Source organism: Sturnira hondurensis, unplaced genomic scaffold (assembly GCF_014824575.4).
Source record: "Sturnira hondurensis isolate 20B ecotype Veracruz unplaced genomic scaffold, ASM1482457v3 Scaffold0025370, whole genome shotgun sequence".
Lineage (NCBI taxonomy): Eukaryota > Metazoa > Chordata > Mammalia > Chiroptera > Phyllostomidae > Sturnira > Sturnira hondurensis.
This window is the reverse complement of record NW_028098001.1, coordinates 7,365,648-7,385,848: the sequence shown is the minus strand read 5'-3', so window position 1 is coordinate 7,385,848 and position 20,201 is coordinate 7,365,648. Positions and strand designations below refer to the sequence as shown.

Here is a 20,201-nt window from a genome sequence, read left to right as displayed (position 1 = left end):
AGGAGAACATAAAGAATGTGTTTTTCTTAGTTGTCTTAAATACTATCTGCTCCCATGGTTTCTGATGTATATAAAACAATGTTAATTCCTGGAGGCCTTCTGGGTACTTAATCTGAAGACCCTAAGAGATTTTTGCAGTTTAATTTTCTGGAAGTTGTTCGGCCAAGAAAAGAACCTTCTTTTTAGAGGAAGTAGACCTGTGAGCTGGGAAACAGATGCACAGCGTCACTAGCAGAGATCAAGAAGCCCACCCAGCCATGCCAGTCGCAAAGCAGAGGGTGAGCTATTCAGTAATCACCGGACCTTTATGCCACACACAAGTCACTGGTATTTTCTTCGTCTGACTTCGATTCCACTTGACCTCTTTAATGCTTGTGTATTCTAGGTTTGGGGGCTTTATTTACACTCACACCATGTAGATATTCTTTTGCAAAACTTAGGTTTATTGACGGATCAGAGTAGTTTGATGTTCTGCTGCCTCTAGTCAACTTTTCTCTCTGCCTGGGGGAGATCACTCAGAAGAGGAAACAAGAAAACACTGCCATCTGTTGTCCAGCTATCATGGCCAGGCGGCTTGTGAGCGCCGCCCCCCCCCCCCACGTCATGCGGCTTCTGCCTCACAGCAGCCAGGTAAAGAAATCAGAGCACTTTGAGGTTAAGTGTTTGTGCTTACGGTCACTCCATTTAAAAAGTGCAGACAGGCCCCTAGCCAGTGTGACTCGGTTGGGTGTCATTCCACAGACCAAAGGGGCGCTGGTTGATTACAGGTGGGGACACGTGCCTGGGTGGTGGGTTCATTCCCAAGCCAGGGTGCGTGCAGAAGTCAACCAATCGATGTTTCTCTTTCACATAGATGTTTCTTTTCCTCTCTTTCTCCTCTCTTCTCCTTTCTTTAAAATAAAATAATTTTTTTTTAGATTTTATTTATTTATCTTTAGAGGGGAAGGGAAGGAGAAAGGGAGACAAATACCAATGTATGGTTGCCTCTCATGAGTCCCCTGCAGGGAACTGGCCTGCAACCCAGACATGTGCCCTGACTGGGAATCAAACCATGATCCTCTGGTTCGCAGGCCTGGGCTCAACCCACTGAGTTACGCCAGCCAGGGGCTTAAAATAAAATAAAATAGAAAATTTGTAAATGCAGATCATTCAACCCATTGCTATCTGATTACAAATTGCAGACTGAAAATGAGTGGTTTTATTTTATTTTGTTCCTAACATAAACACCTTAATATTGAATTGGATAAAGTAAAAAATTATCCCTTTTTACATAGCAACTGCATGTTAGTTCTTAACATTTACAAGAATCAGATTCTATCCGTCTATCTTATCTGACTTTTAACCATATGTGGTACTTCCTATTTCTCATTTCACTCTTTCTGTCTTACCTGCTTTGGGTGTCTGTTTGCCACCACTGGACTTTGAGACCATAGAAGACTCTCTGCTGAGGACCCACAACAAACTCCAGGGCCAGGTGGTGTCTTTGGCATTACACTCTGTGCTGCACAAGCCTTTCCCATCCTCTCACCCCCCAGCTTGGTGTTCCCAAAGAGAGCGATTGGTACCATCTGCCCATTTGAAGGGATATCACTTAATTACACAAAAGAATTATCCATAGTGTTGTAGATTTCAGTTAGAAATCTACATATCTCTAGAATCTCTGCAATCTATTCTAAAGAATCTACATATCTAGAAGTCGTGGCAATGTGTAGGATGTTAATTAAGATGCATCCTGAAGCAAGGAACTGTATACCAGTTACTGTGTAAGGTGCGTGGGTTCTTGGTACATGAAATACGTGGTGGTCCTTACTCTTAGAGACGTCAGCTAGTGGAAGAACAGAGCAAGTCCAGGTGTTACAATACTGTCAAGGGCAGAAGTAGCAGCAATGTGCTCATAGCTCCATTTCCTAATTCATGTTATGCTGTATTGGCAGGTGTTAGTATTTACCATCGCTCACCTCCCAGCCCAACTGACATTTTTGCTTAGTACTAAATACTGTCCACATTAGTGAAGGAAAGGCTTCATAGAATTTTATTTTCAGTTAAGTGGATTCTACAGTCTCAAGGATAGCATTCCCAGTCTTCAGGTGGTTTTATTCTTCTCAGTGTTGTCAGGTGACTAAGAGAAGATAGAGGTTGTTCCCATTGGTACAGGCCAGACAGATTCCTTCCTGACAAAACACCACCCCTGGGTTCTTTGGAATGCACCGAGAACTCCTGCCTCTCTGGGAAAGGCCCCGGAAGACACAGGACACTGCTACACCTGCAGCCACCCAGTCCGGGGAGCCCAGGAGGGCCATGTTTTGGCTTCTTACTCTCTGGCCACAGCTACACTCAGTGGGCTGTGGCAAGAGAGCATCCCCAAAATAACAATAATCCCATTGTTGTATTGCTTAGGAATTTAGGTGAGCTGCCCAGGGAGAATGTCACTCTCAAAGGGGTATGTCCAAATCACTCCTCATGTCTCACCTCCAGCCCTTTTCTCTGCCTCCTGTGTGATCACTGTACGAGGGTTGGGATCTTGAAAAAACTTCTTGATGAACAGGCAGTATTTGGTAACTCGGTTTACCCAAAGTATATGTTTGATTTTATTATATGACCCATCTTGATCTTGTAATATAATAATATGCACAATCTATTATTAAGAAAATGCCTAGAAATATTACTTATTTTTTCATTTAATACTTTAATTTATGTATAATTAATAAGAATAATTTCATATCCTTTATCTCCAAATAAGAAGTAAAAGAAAGACAACAGGTGATTATATAATTAAATAAAATTAAAAGATGCCCTTTTGTATTTTTAAAATTTTATTTTTCAATTGCTCTTAAATTCAATATTATTTTGTATTAGTTTCAGGTGTGCAGCATAATGGTTAGACAATCATATACTTTTGCAAAGTGATCACCAATATTTCAGTACCCACCTGGCACCACACGTAGTTATTACAATTTGTTGACTATATTCCCTGTGCTGTACTTTGCATCCCCATGACTATTTTGTGACTACCAATTTTTCCTCCTTAATGTCTTCACCTTTTTTTCACCCTACCCTCCCAACCCCACTCTTCTCTGGCAACCATCAGTCTGATCTCTGTATTTATGAGTCTGTTTCTATTTTGTTCAATCACTTATTTTCTCCTTAGATTCCACATGTAAGTGAAATCATATGGTGTGTGTCTTTCTCTGTCTGCCTTATTTCACTGAGCACAGCCCCCTCTAGGTCCATCTATGCTGTTGCAAACGGTAAGATTTCCTTCTTTTTGTGGCACAGTAATATTCCAGTGTGGATATATAACACTAGGTTTTCTTTCCTCAGATATATTCCTTGAAGTGGAAGCACTGGGTCAAAAGGCAGTTCCAGTTTTAATTTTCTGAGAAACCTGTTTTCCAGTGGCTGTGCCATTCTGCACTTCTACCAACAGTGCACCAGGGTTCCCTTTTCCCCACATCCTCTTCAACACCTGTTGTTGGTTGATTTATTGATGATGGCCATTCTGACAGGCGTGAGGTGATATCTCATTGCATTAATTTGCATGTCTTTGATGGATTAGTAACAATGAACATAAAAGATGCATGGGCTCCTTGGATCAGTTACCAAAAGGCAGTCATTTGCATACTACTATTATGGTCTTTCCTATATTTAAGAATTCTTTTTGCCTTATGTACTTAATATTTTATTTAAATAAATTTCTATTTAAACAAACATCATGCACTAAGAATAAGAAACCTATTTACCTGCCTTCTCTGTCAGGCCCCACCACCTGGTGCACAGCTACACGAATTACAGACAGAGTGCCTCAGAGAAACCGCCCAGCCTTGAAAACCCAAATCTACTTCACTGATAAAGATAGTAAGTGGTGGCATTGGCATCTCGAAGGAAGAGTTGAGTGTTTTCAGTCTCTAGCCAACTGCCTTAATGAGTTTCTGAATTGCATCAGATACATGGTTCTCACCAAAAATGCCCCTCAGACTATGATAAAATTTAAATGGTTACAAGCACGTAAGCATTCGCTTGTGCCAGGAGCAGGGCCAGAGTTAAGATGGGTCAAGGAGGCCTATGGGTGTTGAAAGCTTACCACGGACAGAGGGAGGAGACCCCCTTGGGCCTGGCTTTACTGAATAAAAAAATCCATCAACTTTTGCCCACAAGCCATGGTTCAGAAGATTTAACCTGGGAGTCATCTCCTCCCACACACCAGGAACTCAGCTTGAGGATATTTTTGACACATTGCCCTGTTTTATCACAGAGGCGAGCATCAGGAATCCTGCTTTAGGAATTCTTACATTCGTGCATTGGTGTAAGTAGGACTATCAGGGGCACTCGAGGTTTCCTGCGGAGGGAGGAGCTGATGGGGGGAGCTGGGAAAGGTGACTGCCATGCTCCTCCATCAGGGACGCATGCGCACAGGTTTCGCTCCGTACCCAGGGCAGAGGCCAATGACCTTACCTTGTTGGTCTTTATTTTTTATAATCTTAGTTTAATATTTCTGCCACCACTTATTTCTGTTTAAACATAATGAGTCCTAGGACAGAAAAGAAAGTATTATCATTTTAGAAAAGATCATGAGGATAGGTTATGAAATCTTTAAAAAGAAGTATAAAAATGTTGGGGTTTGGAGAGAAACTGCTGAATTTGGAAAGGAAAAAAAACAAGTAGCATTTAAAGGACATGGCTTTTGAATTTTAACAAAGTTACTCTCTGTTGCTAAGCAATCCGAGCTGAAAATAGACTTTTTTTTTTCTTCCTGAGTAACTGATACTATCTCCCTAAGGACCATCGATGATCATTATAATGTCGCCTTGGCAGAAGCTTGAAGACATTAGCAAATGAGGTATCTTTAGCCTTCATAAAGCACTAATTCCATTTTAAAATAAACGATTGTATAAACTATTTCTACTTTCTTTGTAGAGATGGGCACTTTCAAAAAGTACCACTAACCATATTCCCTTTCAATTATAAATGGATTCCAATGTTATTCACCTGAGGATGTTAATGTCACATTTTATGATCCACTGCAGAGAAATATATAATTTGGAGTACTTCAGATTACTGGAGTTTGAACGAAAGCCAGCCTTGAGGTCATGTGATGGTTTTACAAAACCTGAAGTCGTCTTCAAGACCAGCACCAGATTCATGCTCATGTTTGCTTGGTCCTTACGTGACTGCAGAGCTGGACTAAATGTCCGTGGCAGGTGAGTTTCGCTTTTCCCAGAACTAGATTTTAGGTAGAGAGACACTTAGCTCTGTTGACCTAAAGTAAAACCTGGTACCAAATAAGGAAAGTAACTTGACTCCTAAGTGGAATAAAAATATCAATGAAAATATTTTTAAATTGAATTTTTTCCGATCTTAAACAGGGAATTTAGGCTGGAGATGGTCATGGAAAGCCTCTGGTGTGCAGTCACTGAGCTGGGTTTGTGGGGACCTTTTCGCAACAGGCAGTTCCATAGCTGTGTGATCGGCTGTGCAGACGTTTCGCTTTTCAAAATGCCTTCACGTCTGCTGTCTCCACTGATCATCAGTCTGCTTTCCCTCCTCCCCACCTTCTTTTCTTTTCCTGTCTTCCCTGTTTCCTTCCTCTACTTCCCTTTGAACTTTCAGTTATATGGGATCAGCGTTCTTAGTCTCTATTTACAGATCAGTTAAGGTAAAATGGTTGCAGGGTCTTCTTAGGTAAGTGATATGTATCTCCCAAAAGATTATCTGTGCCCATTACGATGTCACTATGGTAGAAACTTGAGGACATGAATATGTCAAATGTCTACAGAGTGAGTGGAAACTATCTCAAGTCTTGATAAAACAGCAGAAACATTTAAAAATCCATGATTATATAACCTATTTCTGTTTTTCTTTGAGGGGCAAGTATGGTTTATTGTAGTGAAAGGTGCTAGGCTGAATTGGAAGATCTAAATTTTAATAGTAGTAATGATAATAGCTAATAAAAATAGCTATGTTTAGTGTGCACACCTGCCAGACACTGCGCTGAAGCCCTTACATGCATCACTTCCTTTCATCTCCACCGCAACTGCATGAGGTCAACACTGTTTTCTGATAAGTGGTGCAACTAAGATTTAGAGAGATTAAGTGATTTGGCCAAGGGTTTCTCTGTATTGCTCTAATTCAGTTTAGGCTCTGTATTACTCATACTATTGACAACCTCTTTGGGTCTCTTATTTCCTCATAAAACCACTAAGACGATTTGAAAAAGAATGAACATACAGTTTATGCATCAAAGTAAGAGGGTCTGTTACATTATGTCGTGGTTGCTAAACTTTTTCTGTAAAGGACCACACGTGAAATAGTTTAGGCATTGAATGTCACCTCTGTTCCAACTACTCGACTGTCACGTTGTAGATCAAAAGCAGTCTTCTATGTACATAGATGAGCATGGATGACCATGTCTGTGTTCCAATCAAACTTTATTATGGACACTGAAATTGTCCATAATTATATAAAATTAATGCAAGTTTCTATAATATTCACGTGTCACAAAATAGTACTATTCTTTGTTTTTCCAACTATCTAAAATATAAAAATTATTCTTAGCTTGCAAGCCATACAGAAATAGGGAGGAGGATGGATTTGGCCTGCAGGCTGTAATTTATTCCTCTTTGCATTATGTCAAAGTATCACAGATATCTCTGTCTGTAGATTTTCTTAAAAACACTTGCATATATCAAATTGATACATTATTTCTTTTTTTTTAAAGAACAATACTGGGAATATAGGGTTTTTTTAAGATTTTTATTTATTTATCTTAGAGGGGAAGGGAAGGAGAGAGAAAGAGAGAAATATCAACGTATGGTTGCCTTTCTTGTGTCCCTTGCTGGGAACTGGGAACTGGCCTGCAACCCAGGCATGTGCCCTGACTGGGAATCGAATCGCAATTGTGTGGTTCGCAGGCCCGTGCTCAACCCACTGAGCTACACCAGCTAGGGCAATACATTATTTCTAAATGACCACGAAGGAAATATTTTTCAAGTAGAAGAAACTGTTTCATCTATTTTCACCAATAGCCACTGACCCTGTCAGGCCTTATAATTTTAGTGTGTGCTGTATCAGAAGGAATTGATGGAACACATTAGAATCTATATATCTGGGGACTAGATGGGGTGGATTCAGAAGCAAAGACCAAATGAATCTAAAAGGCAAGTGCCAGAAAAGAAACTTCCAGCTAAAGCACAGTTGCCAGATTCAGAAATAGTTGTTTTTTAAAAAGAAAAACATTAAACATTTAGTAAAATTACTGAATAGCCTTTGGGCATCAACAATTATGGGTTGGGTTCTGACGCAATTAATGGTACAAAATGGCCCTGTTCCCGGGGTCTTCTTCATAGAAAATTAACAAACTTTAGAAAACCTGTAAACATCAGCCCCTACGGTCCTAGCACCAGGTTAGGCACTGTGAGAAGTCTGAAGCATTTTGCAGCACAGTTCTTGCCCTCCTGGTGCCTACAAACAAGCTGGAAAGGCAGACACATAGATGGGCTCAATCATGGCTCCACCTCTTACAAGCCTTGGTGACTTTGGGCAAGTAGTTTTTTAACCTCTCTGGACCTCAGTTTCCTCTTTTACAAAATGGAGGTTATAATAGTAAGTACCTCATAGGGCTAATGCGAGGACTAAGTAAGTTCATGAAAGTAAAGTGCGTACAAGAGTGCTGGCGTGTGATCAGTCCAGCTCGAGGTACATATCACCGCGGAGCAGTGCGTGTGTGATGACGCAGTGCCCGCAGGAGCGGTGCCTCGGCGATGGTGAGGGTCATGGTGGGCACGCCTCTGTGGGCTGGAGCAGTGAGTCTTCATGGAGGTGAGGCTTAAGCTGACCTGGCAGGCTGGGTCAGCTCTTGGACAGGCAAAGACAAGTTCAGGAAAGAACAGAATTACCAAAAACATTAAGAAGGAAATTGGCAGGAACATTTGTTGTTACAGACTGTTTTATTAATCCCGGCATGCCAGAACCCACTTTGAGAATTGCAATGTGTAATAAACAGATAAAAGTGCTTAATGAGTATTTTCTGTCTTGCAGAAGAGATAGGGTATTGCGAGTTACTTCTCCCTAAAAGTGTTTTATGTCAGCTTCTTGAATTCTGCAAAATTCTTGTTCTAGATTATTGGAGCTAAGTTATGCAGGTGTGTAGTTGGCGGGAGGGGAAGGGGGGGGCTGGGAAGACAGGGGTGGGAGTTGCAGAAAGAACTTATAGCTGTAGGACCTTCTTTGAACAGTAGGTGGCTCCCTAACACATGTAAGAAAAGTGACCGGGGTCACTGTAAGAACCTTTTAGTAATTTGAATAGTTGTTACATATTGTATATCATTGGGGCTGAATTTTGAAGCAATTCTTTGCATTAATCTTTGTATGAAAAATAACATTAATGCAGGAGAAGGAAACTTCTTCCTTCTTAGGAGCTATGCTTGGCTTTAAGGTAAAAATCATATTGTTCATTCTGGAAATGAAAGTCAGATTGTTGGCTGTATTGGTCCCCACAAATTCTCTCATGGAGACTGCCATTCAGCTTTAACAGCACCTCCCTTATACATGATAAAGACATCACAGATTTGGACTTCTAACCATTCCAACGTTAGAGTACAATTTTAGTAACAACAGCACTGATGGCCCATCAGGAATCTTTCCTTTCTCATTTCCTTGAGATTTAGACTCCACAGACCTCAGCTTCACCTCACTCAGTGTCAGAAGTAATAGTACTAGTGTCTCTTCCGCCAAGTCGACCTTCTGCAACCCATAGTCGGTAAACTCAGCTCCCTCCTGGTCATCGTGGCCCATTGTCCCAGACCATTCCTCCAATTAATGTGAGCTTTGCTAGAGTCCTCTGTTCTTGGGTACTGCTGGAGAGAGTTCACAAATGGAGCAAATCTGGGCCAAAGAAGCTATGTAGATGACAAATAGCACTTGAAAAGAGGCTTAACTTGATATTTCATTAAGGAACTGCAAAATGAAAACAACAGTGAGATACCACTACACACCTGGAATGGCCCAAATCCAAACATCGGCAACACCAAATGCAGATGGGGAGCAAATGGGATTCTTCTTCATTGCTCGTGAGAGGCAAGATGGCACCGCCACCCTGGAAGACAGTTTGGCAAGTTTTTGTTTTTGTTTTTTAATAAAACTAAATAGCAGATAAAGGGGAGAAACAAGAATGGGACAACTGTAATAGCATAATCAATAAAATATACTTAGAAAAACTTTTTGAGTGCAGTGTGGCAGTAACCATTAGTCTTAGAAAGGAAAAAAAAAACTAAACATACTCTTAAAGTTCAATTCAGCAGTGGTTCTCCTTAGTATTTGCCTGAAGGAGTAGGAAACATATCTACACAAAAAGCATCACACAAGTGTTTATAGCAGCCTTATTCATAATGACCAATACTTGGAAGCAACAAAGATGCCCTTCAGTTGGTGATTGGACAAACAAACTGTGGTATATCCAGGCAGTGGAATTCCCTTTTTTCAGTGCTAAAAAGAAGTCATGCTGTCAAGCCAGGAAAAGATGTGGAAGTGACGGAAATGCACATTGTTAAATGAAATAAGCCAATCAGGAAAGCCTGCATACCAAATGATAATGGATAAGAAAGGAAGAAATAAAATAGTTCTTTTTTTTAAAGATTTTATTTATCTTTAGAGAGAGGAGAAGGGAAGGAGAAAGAGAGGGAGAGAAACATCAATGTACTAGAGCTACATCCATCATCAATTAGTTGCCTCTTTTACATCCCCAACCAGGCACCTGGCCTGCAACCCAGGCATGTGCCCTGACTAGACTCAAACCTGCGACCTTTTGGTTCGCAGGCCAGTGCCCAATCCACTGAGCTACACCAGCCAGAGTGAAACCAAGTAGTTCTTATTGGTATGTGCTATCATTGTATATTTGGAAAATCCAAAAGAATCTACAGATAAATTATTAGTAGAATGAATAAGAGTTTAGCAATTTTTCTGGACACAAAAATCAACACGCAAAATATCAATTATATATTTACACACTGGCCACAGACAATCAGAATATATCAAAAGATGTTCAAGTCTTCTATGAATAAAATGATAGAACTTTATTGAAAGACCATAAGAAATGCCCAAATGTATGAAATGTATCATATTAAGTGACAGGAAAATTTAAAGGACAAAAAGACTTAAACATTCCAGTGCTCTCCAGATTGATCTACAGACTCAAAGCAATTCCAACATCTATCCCAGCAGTTTGTTTTCTGGGCCATGAAAAGATAATCCTAAAATTCGTATGGAAGAGCGAAGTGCCAAGAATAAAAAAGGAGACCGAAGGAAGTGCAGATCAGAGTGAAACCAGAGAAGGGCTTACAAGTCAAGGTGATATCTTTCAGCAGCAAGGTCGGAAAGTTGCCGGTCAGAGTTATGAAGGGCAGTGTTATAGACTGAGCATTTGTGGGTAATCCCCCCTCCCGCCTGTACCCCCAATTCCTATGTTGATATTAAGAGGTGGAGCCTTTGGAAGGTGATTAGATAAGGTCATGAGTAATAAGAGACACTGGAGAACTCTCTTCCACATCCCACCTCCAGCCTACCTGCCTCCCCAACCCTCCATCCCCTGCCATGTGAGGACACAGTAAGAAAGTGGCCATCTGCAAACCAAGAACACAGCTCTTACCAGATCCCACCATGCTGTCACCTTGATCTTGGATGTCCCGGCCTCTAGAACTGCGAGAAATAAATCCCTGTCATTTAAGCTGCCCATCCTGTGGCATTCTGTTATGGCAGTGTGAGGTGACTAAAACAGGCAGCACTGTTTGGTTTTTTTTTACAGCAGCAAGGTTTTTACAGCGTGGCTAACAGATGTTGGATGCAGTTTTGCGGTTTATGCAAAGCAGGCAGACTCTGAAAAATACTTATTTGGGCTATATTTAAGGCAATTGGATGTGTAAGATTTTAAATTTGTCACTGGCTGGCTTTGAGCTAACAGTCCAACACAGGGGCCAGTACACAGGGGCCTTCTTTAATGCACTGCACGGCATTCTTCTCAATCCTAAAGAAGAATCAGGTAGGTGGCAATGCCTATTAGACATATAGCCTTATTACAAAAACAGTTTAATTAAAACAGTATGGTAATGGTGCCCTGGCTGGCGTGGCTCAGTGGATTGAGTGCTGGCCTGCGAACCAAAGGGTTGCTGGTTTGATTCCCAGTCAGGGCACATGCCTGGGTTGTGGGACAGGTCCCTGGTGGGGGGTGCTCAAGAAGCTACCGCACATTGATGTTTTTCTCTCTCTCTTCCCCCCCTTCTCCTATCTCTAAAAATAAATAAAATCTTTAAAAATAAGAAAAATAATGTGCATTTGTTCTACCTAGTCATCCTTCCCTTTACCCTACTCCCAAATAGGCTAATAGAAGAGAAAACCTAAAAACCAGCCCATTTATTTAAGAACATTTGATCAATGAGAGAACATTTGATCAATGTCAGTATTGGGGAACAAAGGGAAACTGAAGGTTGTCTCTAAATGATCCAGGACAACTGGTTATTCATTCATTTAAAAAAGAAAAGACTCAAGGCATTTCACTTCTGGAAATCTTTCCTGAAGAAATTAAATGTGGTACAAACAATTTTTATACTCAAAGATATTTGTCCTGGTGTTATTTAAAATAGTGAAAATTTGAAAAGATGCTAAATAATAAGTGGAATACTTTACTAAATTATGACATAGCTACTCATTTGCATATTATACAGCTACTAAAAATAATGTGCACGGAGTCTATAATTAGATGTGGAACTATTTGTGTTGCAATGTTAAGTGTAAAAGATAACATAATGTATGATAAGAATGTAAAACAGGCCCTGGCTGGTGTAGCTCAGTGGATTGAGCATGGGCCTGCGAACCAGATGATGACGGTACGATTCCCAGTCAGGGCACATGCCTGGGTTGCAGGCCAGTTTCCGGCAGGAGCCAGTTCCCTGCAGGGAATGCACGAGAAGCAACCATGCATTGATGTTTCCTTCCTCTCTCCTTCCCTTCCCCTCTAAAGATAAATAAATAAAATATTTTAAAAAAAGAATGTAAAACAAACATATATGAATAAACAATAAAATATATACAAACACGTTAACAATATTAATCTTTGTTAATTAAACTATAGGTGATGAGTTTGTCCCCCAAAATTTCTGTAAAGAGCATGTGTTATTTTTATAACAAAAAAAGTCCCAATAAACTATTTTTAAACCTAGGCACTCAATAAATATTTGAAGGCTAGCCAAATTTTCATGCTTTTAATATGAAAGTATGTGTGTGTGTCTAATAGTTGCTGAAGTCAGAATTGCTTCTTCTGCCTCACCTCAGTGTACCTGTCAGACCACTTCAATTATCCACTCAAACTGTCACACCTCTTCTGAATTAACTTTAAATGGAACTCAACTCTAGACTGGGATTGTGATTTAAGAGAGGCTTTACACTATTCTGATGACTTGACTGAAAGTGTATTTCTTCTTTGAGGTTTTCACCTGTCAGTGAAAGATTTAAATTGGAGCGTTCTCTGTTTCTGGAGACTGATAGGATCTTGACCATATGAATATGTATTTGTGATATTTATTCACTCGCAATAATAGTTATTTAGCATATACTATAAGTTAGACATTAGTCTAGGTGCCGGGAATACATAGATGGATAAGACTGGGTCCCTGCTTCCACCCCCAAGCTCACAGGGGAGTCAGTATTCAATGAACAGCAGGTGACGTGGAGTGTTGGGGGCACTAGGGTGGAGGTCTGCGTAGAGTGCAATGGGGACCCAAATGGGGCAGTGACCAGTTGTATCAGGGTGGGAGATTGGGTTGGGTAAGATTTCACTTAATAGGATGATACTTGGGTTGTATCTTGAAAGGCACAGTTGGGAGGGCAAGTAATACAATCAAAGGAAGCTGCCTCAGCTAAAGCACAGAACCCTCAAGTGTGAGTCATTTGGAAGTTTGCGTTCAGGTGCCGCAAGGGTGAGACAAGGGTCCAACAGAACCTTCTGAATTGATGGGAATGTTCTTTATCTTCACTATTCAATACAATAGCCGTGGCTAGTATGATGAGGAATTGAATCTTAAATTTCATGTAATTTTAACTAAATTTAAATAGCCTCTTGTGGCTGGTGGCTACCCTATTGGACAGTGCATGTCTAGAGATACAGAATCAGATCAAGGAAGAACTTGCATTTCATGTGAGGGGGATGGATTTTTTTTTCCCCAGAGGTAGCGGGAAGTCTTCAGAGGGCTGTACATAGGGAATTACATGATCAGCTTTGCATCTGGCAGTGTGGCAGATGCAAACATTTAAGAGATTCCAGCAACAGGTCTCAGTTAGAACACAGTACTTAGGGAAGGGAATGCATATGAGATGTGCTAAAAGGTAAAACGAGGGGGGTTGGTGGCAAGTCTGAATTAGGTTGTGAAAATCTGAGCCTACGATCTCTGTTTCTGTACTGACTGATTTGTGTGTTGGAGAAAGACATGGGAAACAAAGAATTAATGCTTTTGTGCAGCAGTCATCTTACTTTTAAAGACGGCTGGTAATTGTAAGAAGATGTAGATTTTGAAGGGGCAGACTAATGAATTTACACAGCTGTCCTATTTCTGCGGCAGGGAACGTAACCAACTGCCTCTTCTTTGCCTTTTCTTCTGCCTCTTCATAACTGTGCCCGTATAAGTAACATCTAAAAAGGAATCTCACTAAGGAGGATGACTAAGGAATGATGATCTCCTGATCTTGACTGGAAGGATGTGGGAAAGTAGACTTAAAACAACTCATGTTTAAACTAAAAGAAACTGGAGTAAGGATGGATTGCATTGTCTTGCTTGTTCCACAGTTTCTCACTTTACCCTGAGAATTCAGTTTTCTGCTCCATTATTGAAGCACTTGAGGAGAAGGAAAGTTAAACTGAAAGAGAAATTGTCAACTAATTCCAAGACTCTATTACTTCCAAAGTTTCAAAGTTGATGTACTGCATATTTTACAAAGAATAACACAACGACTGAGGTTTTTTTTAAAGGAGCTAACTGTTGTGTAACATATGGAGAACATGAGAGAGAGTATGAAAAGCCATATTTTTTAAACTTTTGTGCCTATGAGGTTTTCTTTTGTTTCTCCTTAATCCCTTCATCTTTTTCATCCAGCTTCCCCATCTCCCTCCTCTCTGAGAGCTGTTGGTCTGCTCTCTCTGAGTCTGTTTCTGTTTTGTTAGCCCAACTTAAAAATATTTAATATTCTAGTTTACAAGTAATATATGCTAATGAAAAACATTTTGTTAAATATCTTAAGGTATGAAAAAGAAAATAGCCATGATCTCATTGATCAGATGTAACCACTGTTAATTTTTTATATCACTTCATGGTTTTTTAAAAAATTGTTTTATTGTTGTTCAATTACAGTTGTCTGCTATAGGGAACCGTTCTGCATGGCATGGGAATGTAATCCAGCTCCCACTTGGAAAAGCCAGTGGGAAGTGAGGTCCAGAACACAGGAGCCATGCCCACGGATAGGTTCTCCTGTAGGGAATCAAGCTTGCATTGTACCTAGGCTGCTATGAGACTTGCTTTTCCTAAGTCTCTCACCTCTGATTGAGGTAGCAAATGCCTACTGCAATGAATTTTTCTAAAAATAATTTTAAAAAACCTTGTGTTAAACAACCATAACCTTGAAATATAGTGACTTTGCCTTTCTCTGCCTGGGATTTGGGCCTTTTTTGTTTGGTTTTAAATTTTTTTCCAGCTCAAGCAACATAAGTGCCCATCAGTAAATGAATGGATCAAAAACCTGTGGTACATTTACACGGTGGAATACTACACAGCAGAGAGAAAGAAGGAGCCCCTACCCTTTGCCACAGCATGGATGGATGTGGAGAGCTGTATGCTAAGTGAAATAAGCCAGGCGGTGAAAGAAAACCACTATATGATCTCACCTTTAAGAGGAACTTAATCAGCAAAACAAACAAGCAAGCAAAATATAACCAGAGACATTGAAATTAAGAACAAACTGACAGTGACCAGAGGGGAGGTGGGTGGGGATAGTGGGGGGGATAAAGCGGGAAGGGTTATCTGGAACATCTAGAAAGGACACATGGGCAAAATCAAAGGCTGGTAGGATCTGGGGTGGGAGGTGGGAATAGCTGGGGTGGGGGGAGTGACGATGGAAAAATGGAGACAGTTGTACTTGAACAACAATTTAAAAAATAAGTAAAATACAAGAAATTAATAAAAATAAAAAATTTCTTCCACCTCAACCCTTCCACTTCAAACTGGCGTTGTTGACCCCGCCCACCCCCTGGCCCCACCCCCTGGCCCCACTCCCACTGGTTGCTAGCGTTGGGTCTCCTTGGTTACGCGGTGGCCGCGGAGGTCGCCCAGTTTCTCTGGAGTTTCAGGGGTAAACGCGGCTCTCGCTCTAGATTCTGGCCCAGGTCAGCCCACGCCGGGCTCCGTGCCCTTAAGCCTGAGATGCACTCCGTGAAGTGGCGAGCGTAGGGCGGCCTGCAGAGCCCCGGCAGCTGGAGGATCCTGCCCAGCCCGGGAGTTAGGACTCCGCCCGGGGCGCCGCAGAAGAGCTGAAAAAGTGGTCACTCTGGTCCGAAGGCGCCCAGGTCCTCAGGTTAGTACCCTGATTTGCCTTCCTGTCTCTGCTCAGCGCAGCTCGCACCCCCAAGGGCCAGAACTCGGGAGATTTAGTGCTTCAGAGGGTGGGACGAGGGAAGGTACCGAGGGTAGTCAACGGCGACCGGGCGCGCGGGCGGCTAACGTTCTTGGTGTACTTTTTACAAGCTGCTATTTTAAGAGCTTCTGCCACGAACTGTTTTAACTGGTAAATATATAACAGTCGGTCCTCGTCACGATGGATGCCAGGCGGTCTGGTTGTACTGGACAAAAATGCCAAGTGCTACCTTACCTGAACACTAATAATGCTGAGAGTTAGCTTTATCCACCCGGGATTGCCTTTGTTCTCTGCTTGGTAAATTATCTGGTGCTCTCAGTTACTGATGCTCCGAAAACCGGGACACTCCATCACCTTGAAAACCTACCTTTTCCTGGTTGTTAGTAAATGAAATCAATAACCAGGAGTTCATTTTTTCCCATGATGCATAACTCTCATGTTTTTAATTTTGCTTTTTATGTTTTTAATTGAGTCTGAAATCCAACTTGGATGTGCAATAAAGAAAATTTATACCAGAGCAAGAATGGCTTTTTTTCCAAAAATCTTGTAACTATGAAAGGTCATTTGGTGAATGTGATGGAATAAACATTTCCCTTTTAAAGCTGTACTCTGCCACCTACATAGGTTAGGGTAGGGTTTCTCATTTATTCTACTCCTTGCATACTGTTTAGCCTTTTTGAAAATAAAAAACATAATACAAATTTTACAAATTCGTTCTGGTGATCACCATCATTTAAATAAAGAGGAAATGTGTCAATCATTTGAAGTTCCAATTTCTCCTTTATCAACACAGCCCTTTCATTTTTATAAGTAGAATACAAATTAATGAAAAACAGGAGAGGCCTACATGCTAACAAATACTGGTAAGTTAATAAGTACTATTATGACTCTTTACAAATGGAATATAGAGAAATTTAAAGTAGAAAAAGAATATATACATACATATTTTAAAAACCCAATTATTGTTTTATTTAGCCAGGATGCCTCCCACTCAGGCAGAAAGTGTTATAAAGAATATCATTCGAGAGATAGGACAAGAATGTGCATCCCGTGGAGAGGTGCCTTCTGAAACTCTGGTTGCTTTTATGGTAAGAATGAATATTTTTGTGAATTACTGCTTTATTAAAAATGTTTTTAAGTGGTGCCCATTTTCCTCTTAAAATTCTGTAAAGCTTTCATAAATGTTATTCAGTTGGCAACCTATTGAGATCATTGGACAAATTTGCTAAAAGTATTTTTAGCAAAAAATACTTTTTTAAAAAAGTGTATCAAGTATGTCAATTCTAGAATTATAGAGACTGATTTAGAAGATCTTGATGAGGTTTAGAGACATCAGTAATGTACTGTTGGAGTTTTTATAACAATGTTTTGTTCACTTGTAAAAATTACTCATTGCCTTGGTCTCTCTGTTTTTGCTTTTGCTTTAACGATACACAGTAAAAACACAATAAAATATTCAAATAGTTTGCCACTCTAAAATCTAGCCATTGCTTTCAACCCATTTCTCCATATAATTTTTCTATCGCCATATTCAAATTTGATGAAAGTGCTGATAAGTTGGGTACTAAGAAAGTCAGCCGAATAATCAACTCCTGAGTAATCAGAGGCCGTTGCTTAAAAATGGAAACATATTAATTTTATAATAATATGAAATAATATTATTTAATAGACTCTTTCCTACTATCAGGTGAAAGCTGTTGTCCTGGATCCAAGTAATGGCTTTAACATGGACAGAATCCTCATAAAGAGTGATGTGCAGAAACTCATTCAGGTGATTATCCAACAATTCTCAAACTTTGAAATATGTATTTGCAATTCTAAATACAGTATGTGTTTAGACTTCGTTACTGATTTCAGCTCCAGGAAACAAAAACCCACCAAGTGGTGGTGCACACAAATAAGGGGTTTATTATATTTTTTCTCATAAAACAAAGTCTGGAGGTACCTAGGCTGTTTTTCCTAGTTTCCTGAATCACCATCATGTATATGGAATTCATCCCAGGGTCACAAGATAGCTAATCCACTGTGACACAGGTATAAGGGAGGAGGACAAAGAGCAAGATACGTGTGCCAGTTGGGTCTCCATTTTCCATGAGGAAAATAATAGCTCTCTCAGGATCCCTCCCATCTGCTTATGTTGATTAACCAGAATATTTCAAGTCAGCTTCGGATTTTTTTTTTTTTTTGGCTTCTTTAGCTGAAGAAATCTTTGCCCCAATCCAAACTGGGGCTTTGTTACTAGGGAAAAAGTGGTGTCTGTTGCAGTATTTTAGAGTCATCTAGTTATTAATCTCGTGTTACATTCAGAACATAATCAACTGACTTACCATATACTGTAAATTTACATAGCACTAAATTCAAATTCATGTCATTATTGGTTCAGTGTAATTTTTTTCAATTCTAAAGGAAAAAGTAACTAGTAGAAATAAAATGGATATGTCTGAAAACCAGTTTTAAGAACTGAAGGACATCATTAATATTTTTCTGTGGTTTAAGTATGACTCGCTGGATTTAGATATTTAAATATTTATTTTCTAAATATTCCTAAATGTATTTTCTAAAAACTCAACTTTTAAAAATTCTCACTGGAGGACATGCTTATTGATTTTGTTTTTTATTTTATTTTATTTTACTTTTTTAACAAAATATTTTATTTATTTTTTTATTATTGTTCAATTACAGTTGTCCCCATTTCCACCCTCCATCACTCTCCCCTGCCCTACACACCCCTAATTCAACTTTTTTTAGTGCTCACTAGAGGACATGCTTATTGATTTTAGAAAGAGGGAAAGCGGGGGAGAGGGAGAGAACCATCGTTGTGAGAAACCTCAGAGCAGTTGTCTCTTGTATGCACCCCTGCTCACCTCTTGTACACACCCCCGCCAGGAAGTAAACCCACAACCTAGGCATGTGCCCTGACCAGGAATGGAAACTGCAACCTTTCGGCTTACAGGGCAACTCTCCAACCAAGTGAGCCACACTGGTCAGGGCAAAAATTCACCATTGAAAAATTTTCTCCTGGGCTTAATGGTTTTAATTCCCTCCTCTATAGAGAAGACTTGACCCAGGCTTTCCTAAATTTGCATATGAATATTTTCTGGACTCAAAGAAATGGCAGAGAAGATTTTCATTGTCCTCACCTTCTTTCACAGCCAGCAATTCACATAGTGGAGTGCAGTTCGATTTGCAGGGGCTAGAGGGATCAGGAAGAGGTTTGGGAGTCTGAGCTGGGGAAAGTGTTAGCATGATTGTGCATTAAGTACAGATTCCATGATTCTTCGAGGCAGCCTAGAGCTGGGTCTCTCTGTGATGATGTTTAAATGTGATATACAACCCATTCTCAGCAAAGCGGCAGTAACTGGTGGTCAATCAGAAATTTTATTGGAAAGCCATGAAGAAGAATCAAGGAGGGGCAGAAAATATTTTTCTTCTCCTCGTGGCTCAAGAAGAGTTATTTGCCCTGGCAAGGTGGTTCAGTTGGTTGGAGCATCGTCCTGTGCACCAAAGGGCTGCCTGTTCATTCCTGGTCAGGGCACATACCTAGGGTATGGGTTTGGCCCTGGGGTGGGGTGTGAACCCTTGAGTGCTTTTCTTTGGCATCGATGTTTCTCTCTCTCTCTCTAAAAAAAATTGGTGAACATATCCTTGGATGAGGATTAAAAAGAAGAGTTTTAATTTTTTCCTGTAATTCAACTAAGTTGGAAAGAATCAAGCTCAATATACTTTAAATATGACAGGTATATTAACTATTAATGTATATCATAATTTAAATGACCAAGTTTGTATTTTTCTCAATTAAAAATTACTTGGATAATGTTGAATGTAAACTATAATTGAAAAGCATTTTAATTATTTTTTTATTTATTATCCTCACCTGAGGACATTTTTTCATTGTTTTTAAAGAGGAAGGAAAGAGAGAGACATCAATTGGTTGCCTCCCATATGCTCCCTGATGGGGGACTGAACCAGGGGTAGAACCAGCAACCTAGATGTGTGCCCTGACCTGGGATCAAATTGGCAACCTTTTGGTTTGTGGGACAATGCTCCAACCAACTGAACCATGCCAACCAGGGCAAAAAACCTTTTAATTAAAAAAATATATTGCAAAAAAAATTGCCCGGTTGAGGTAGTCTTTGTAAATTCCGTGTTTAGAGCGGTCCTTCTTCTCCACTTGGAGGGATCCAGGGGCACAGGTTTCAGGAAGACGAAGTGTCCTGTCCTCTCTCTTACGTTCTCTCCTCCCTGTGCCCAGGAAGGCAGGGCTGGTGCTGGGAGGCGGGGTGAGGGTGAGGCTCCTGATGCGCCTGTCAACTGCAGGTATAAAGACAAGGAAAAGAAAAATCCAGTGTTATCATCCAATATAAAGGGGAAAAGCAGAGAAGGGCGGGGCGGGGGGGGTGGAGAAATAGGAGAACACAGACCAGAGGAGGAAATTTTGAAATAGAAGGCAAAGCCAAAGAAATTTTGTGAGCAGAGGAGGGTAGCTGCAGCAGCTTTTCATAAAACGCACATGACCTCCAGCATCAGCAAAGAGTGTT

The 20,201-nt window shown here is 40.4% G+C and overlaps 1 protein-coding gene across 5 annotated transcripts in view; it reads left to right on the top strand.

Moving 5' to 3' along the window:
- The first annotated feature begins 15,363 nt into the window (after positions 1-15,363).
- CFAP206 (cilia and flagella associated protein 206) overlaps positions 15,364-20,201 on the top strand; it is a 30,067-nt gene continuing 25,229 nt past the window's right edge. For 2 of the 5 annotated variants that reach the window (XM_037039444.1, XM_037039440.1), the window contains exons 1-3: positions 16,442-16,526; positions 16,639-16,751; positions 17,351-17,434. In XM_037039444.1, coding sequence (XP_036895339.1) covers positions 16,511-16,526; positions 16,639-16,751; positions 17,351-17,434 — 213 coding nt within the window. In that variant the 5' untranslated portion in view covers positions 16,442-16,510. Of the gene's footprint in view, positions 15,604-16,441; positions 16,527-16,638; positions 16,752-17,350; positions 17,435-20,201 lie in introns of those variants that run through there. The other 3 variants (XM_037039443.1, XM_037039442.1, XM_037039441.1) reach the window with 3 other exon arrangements.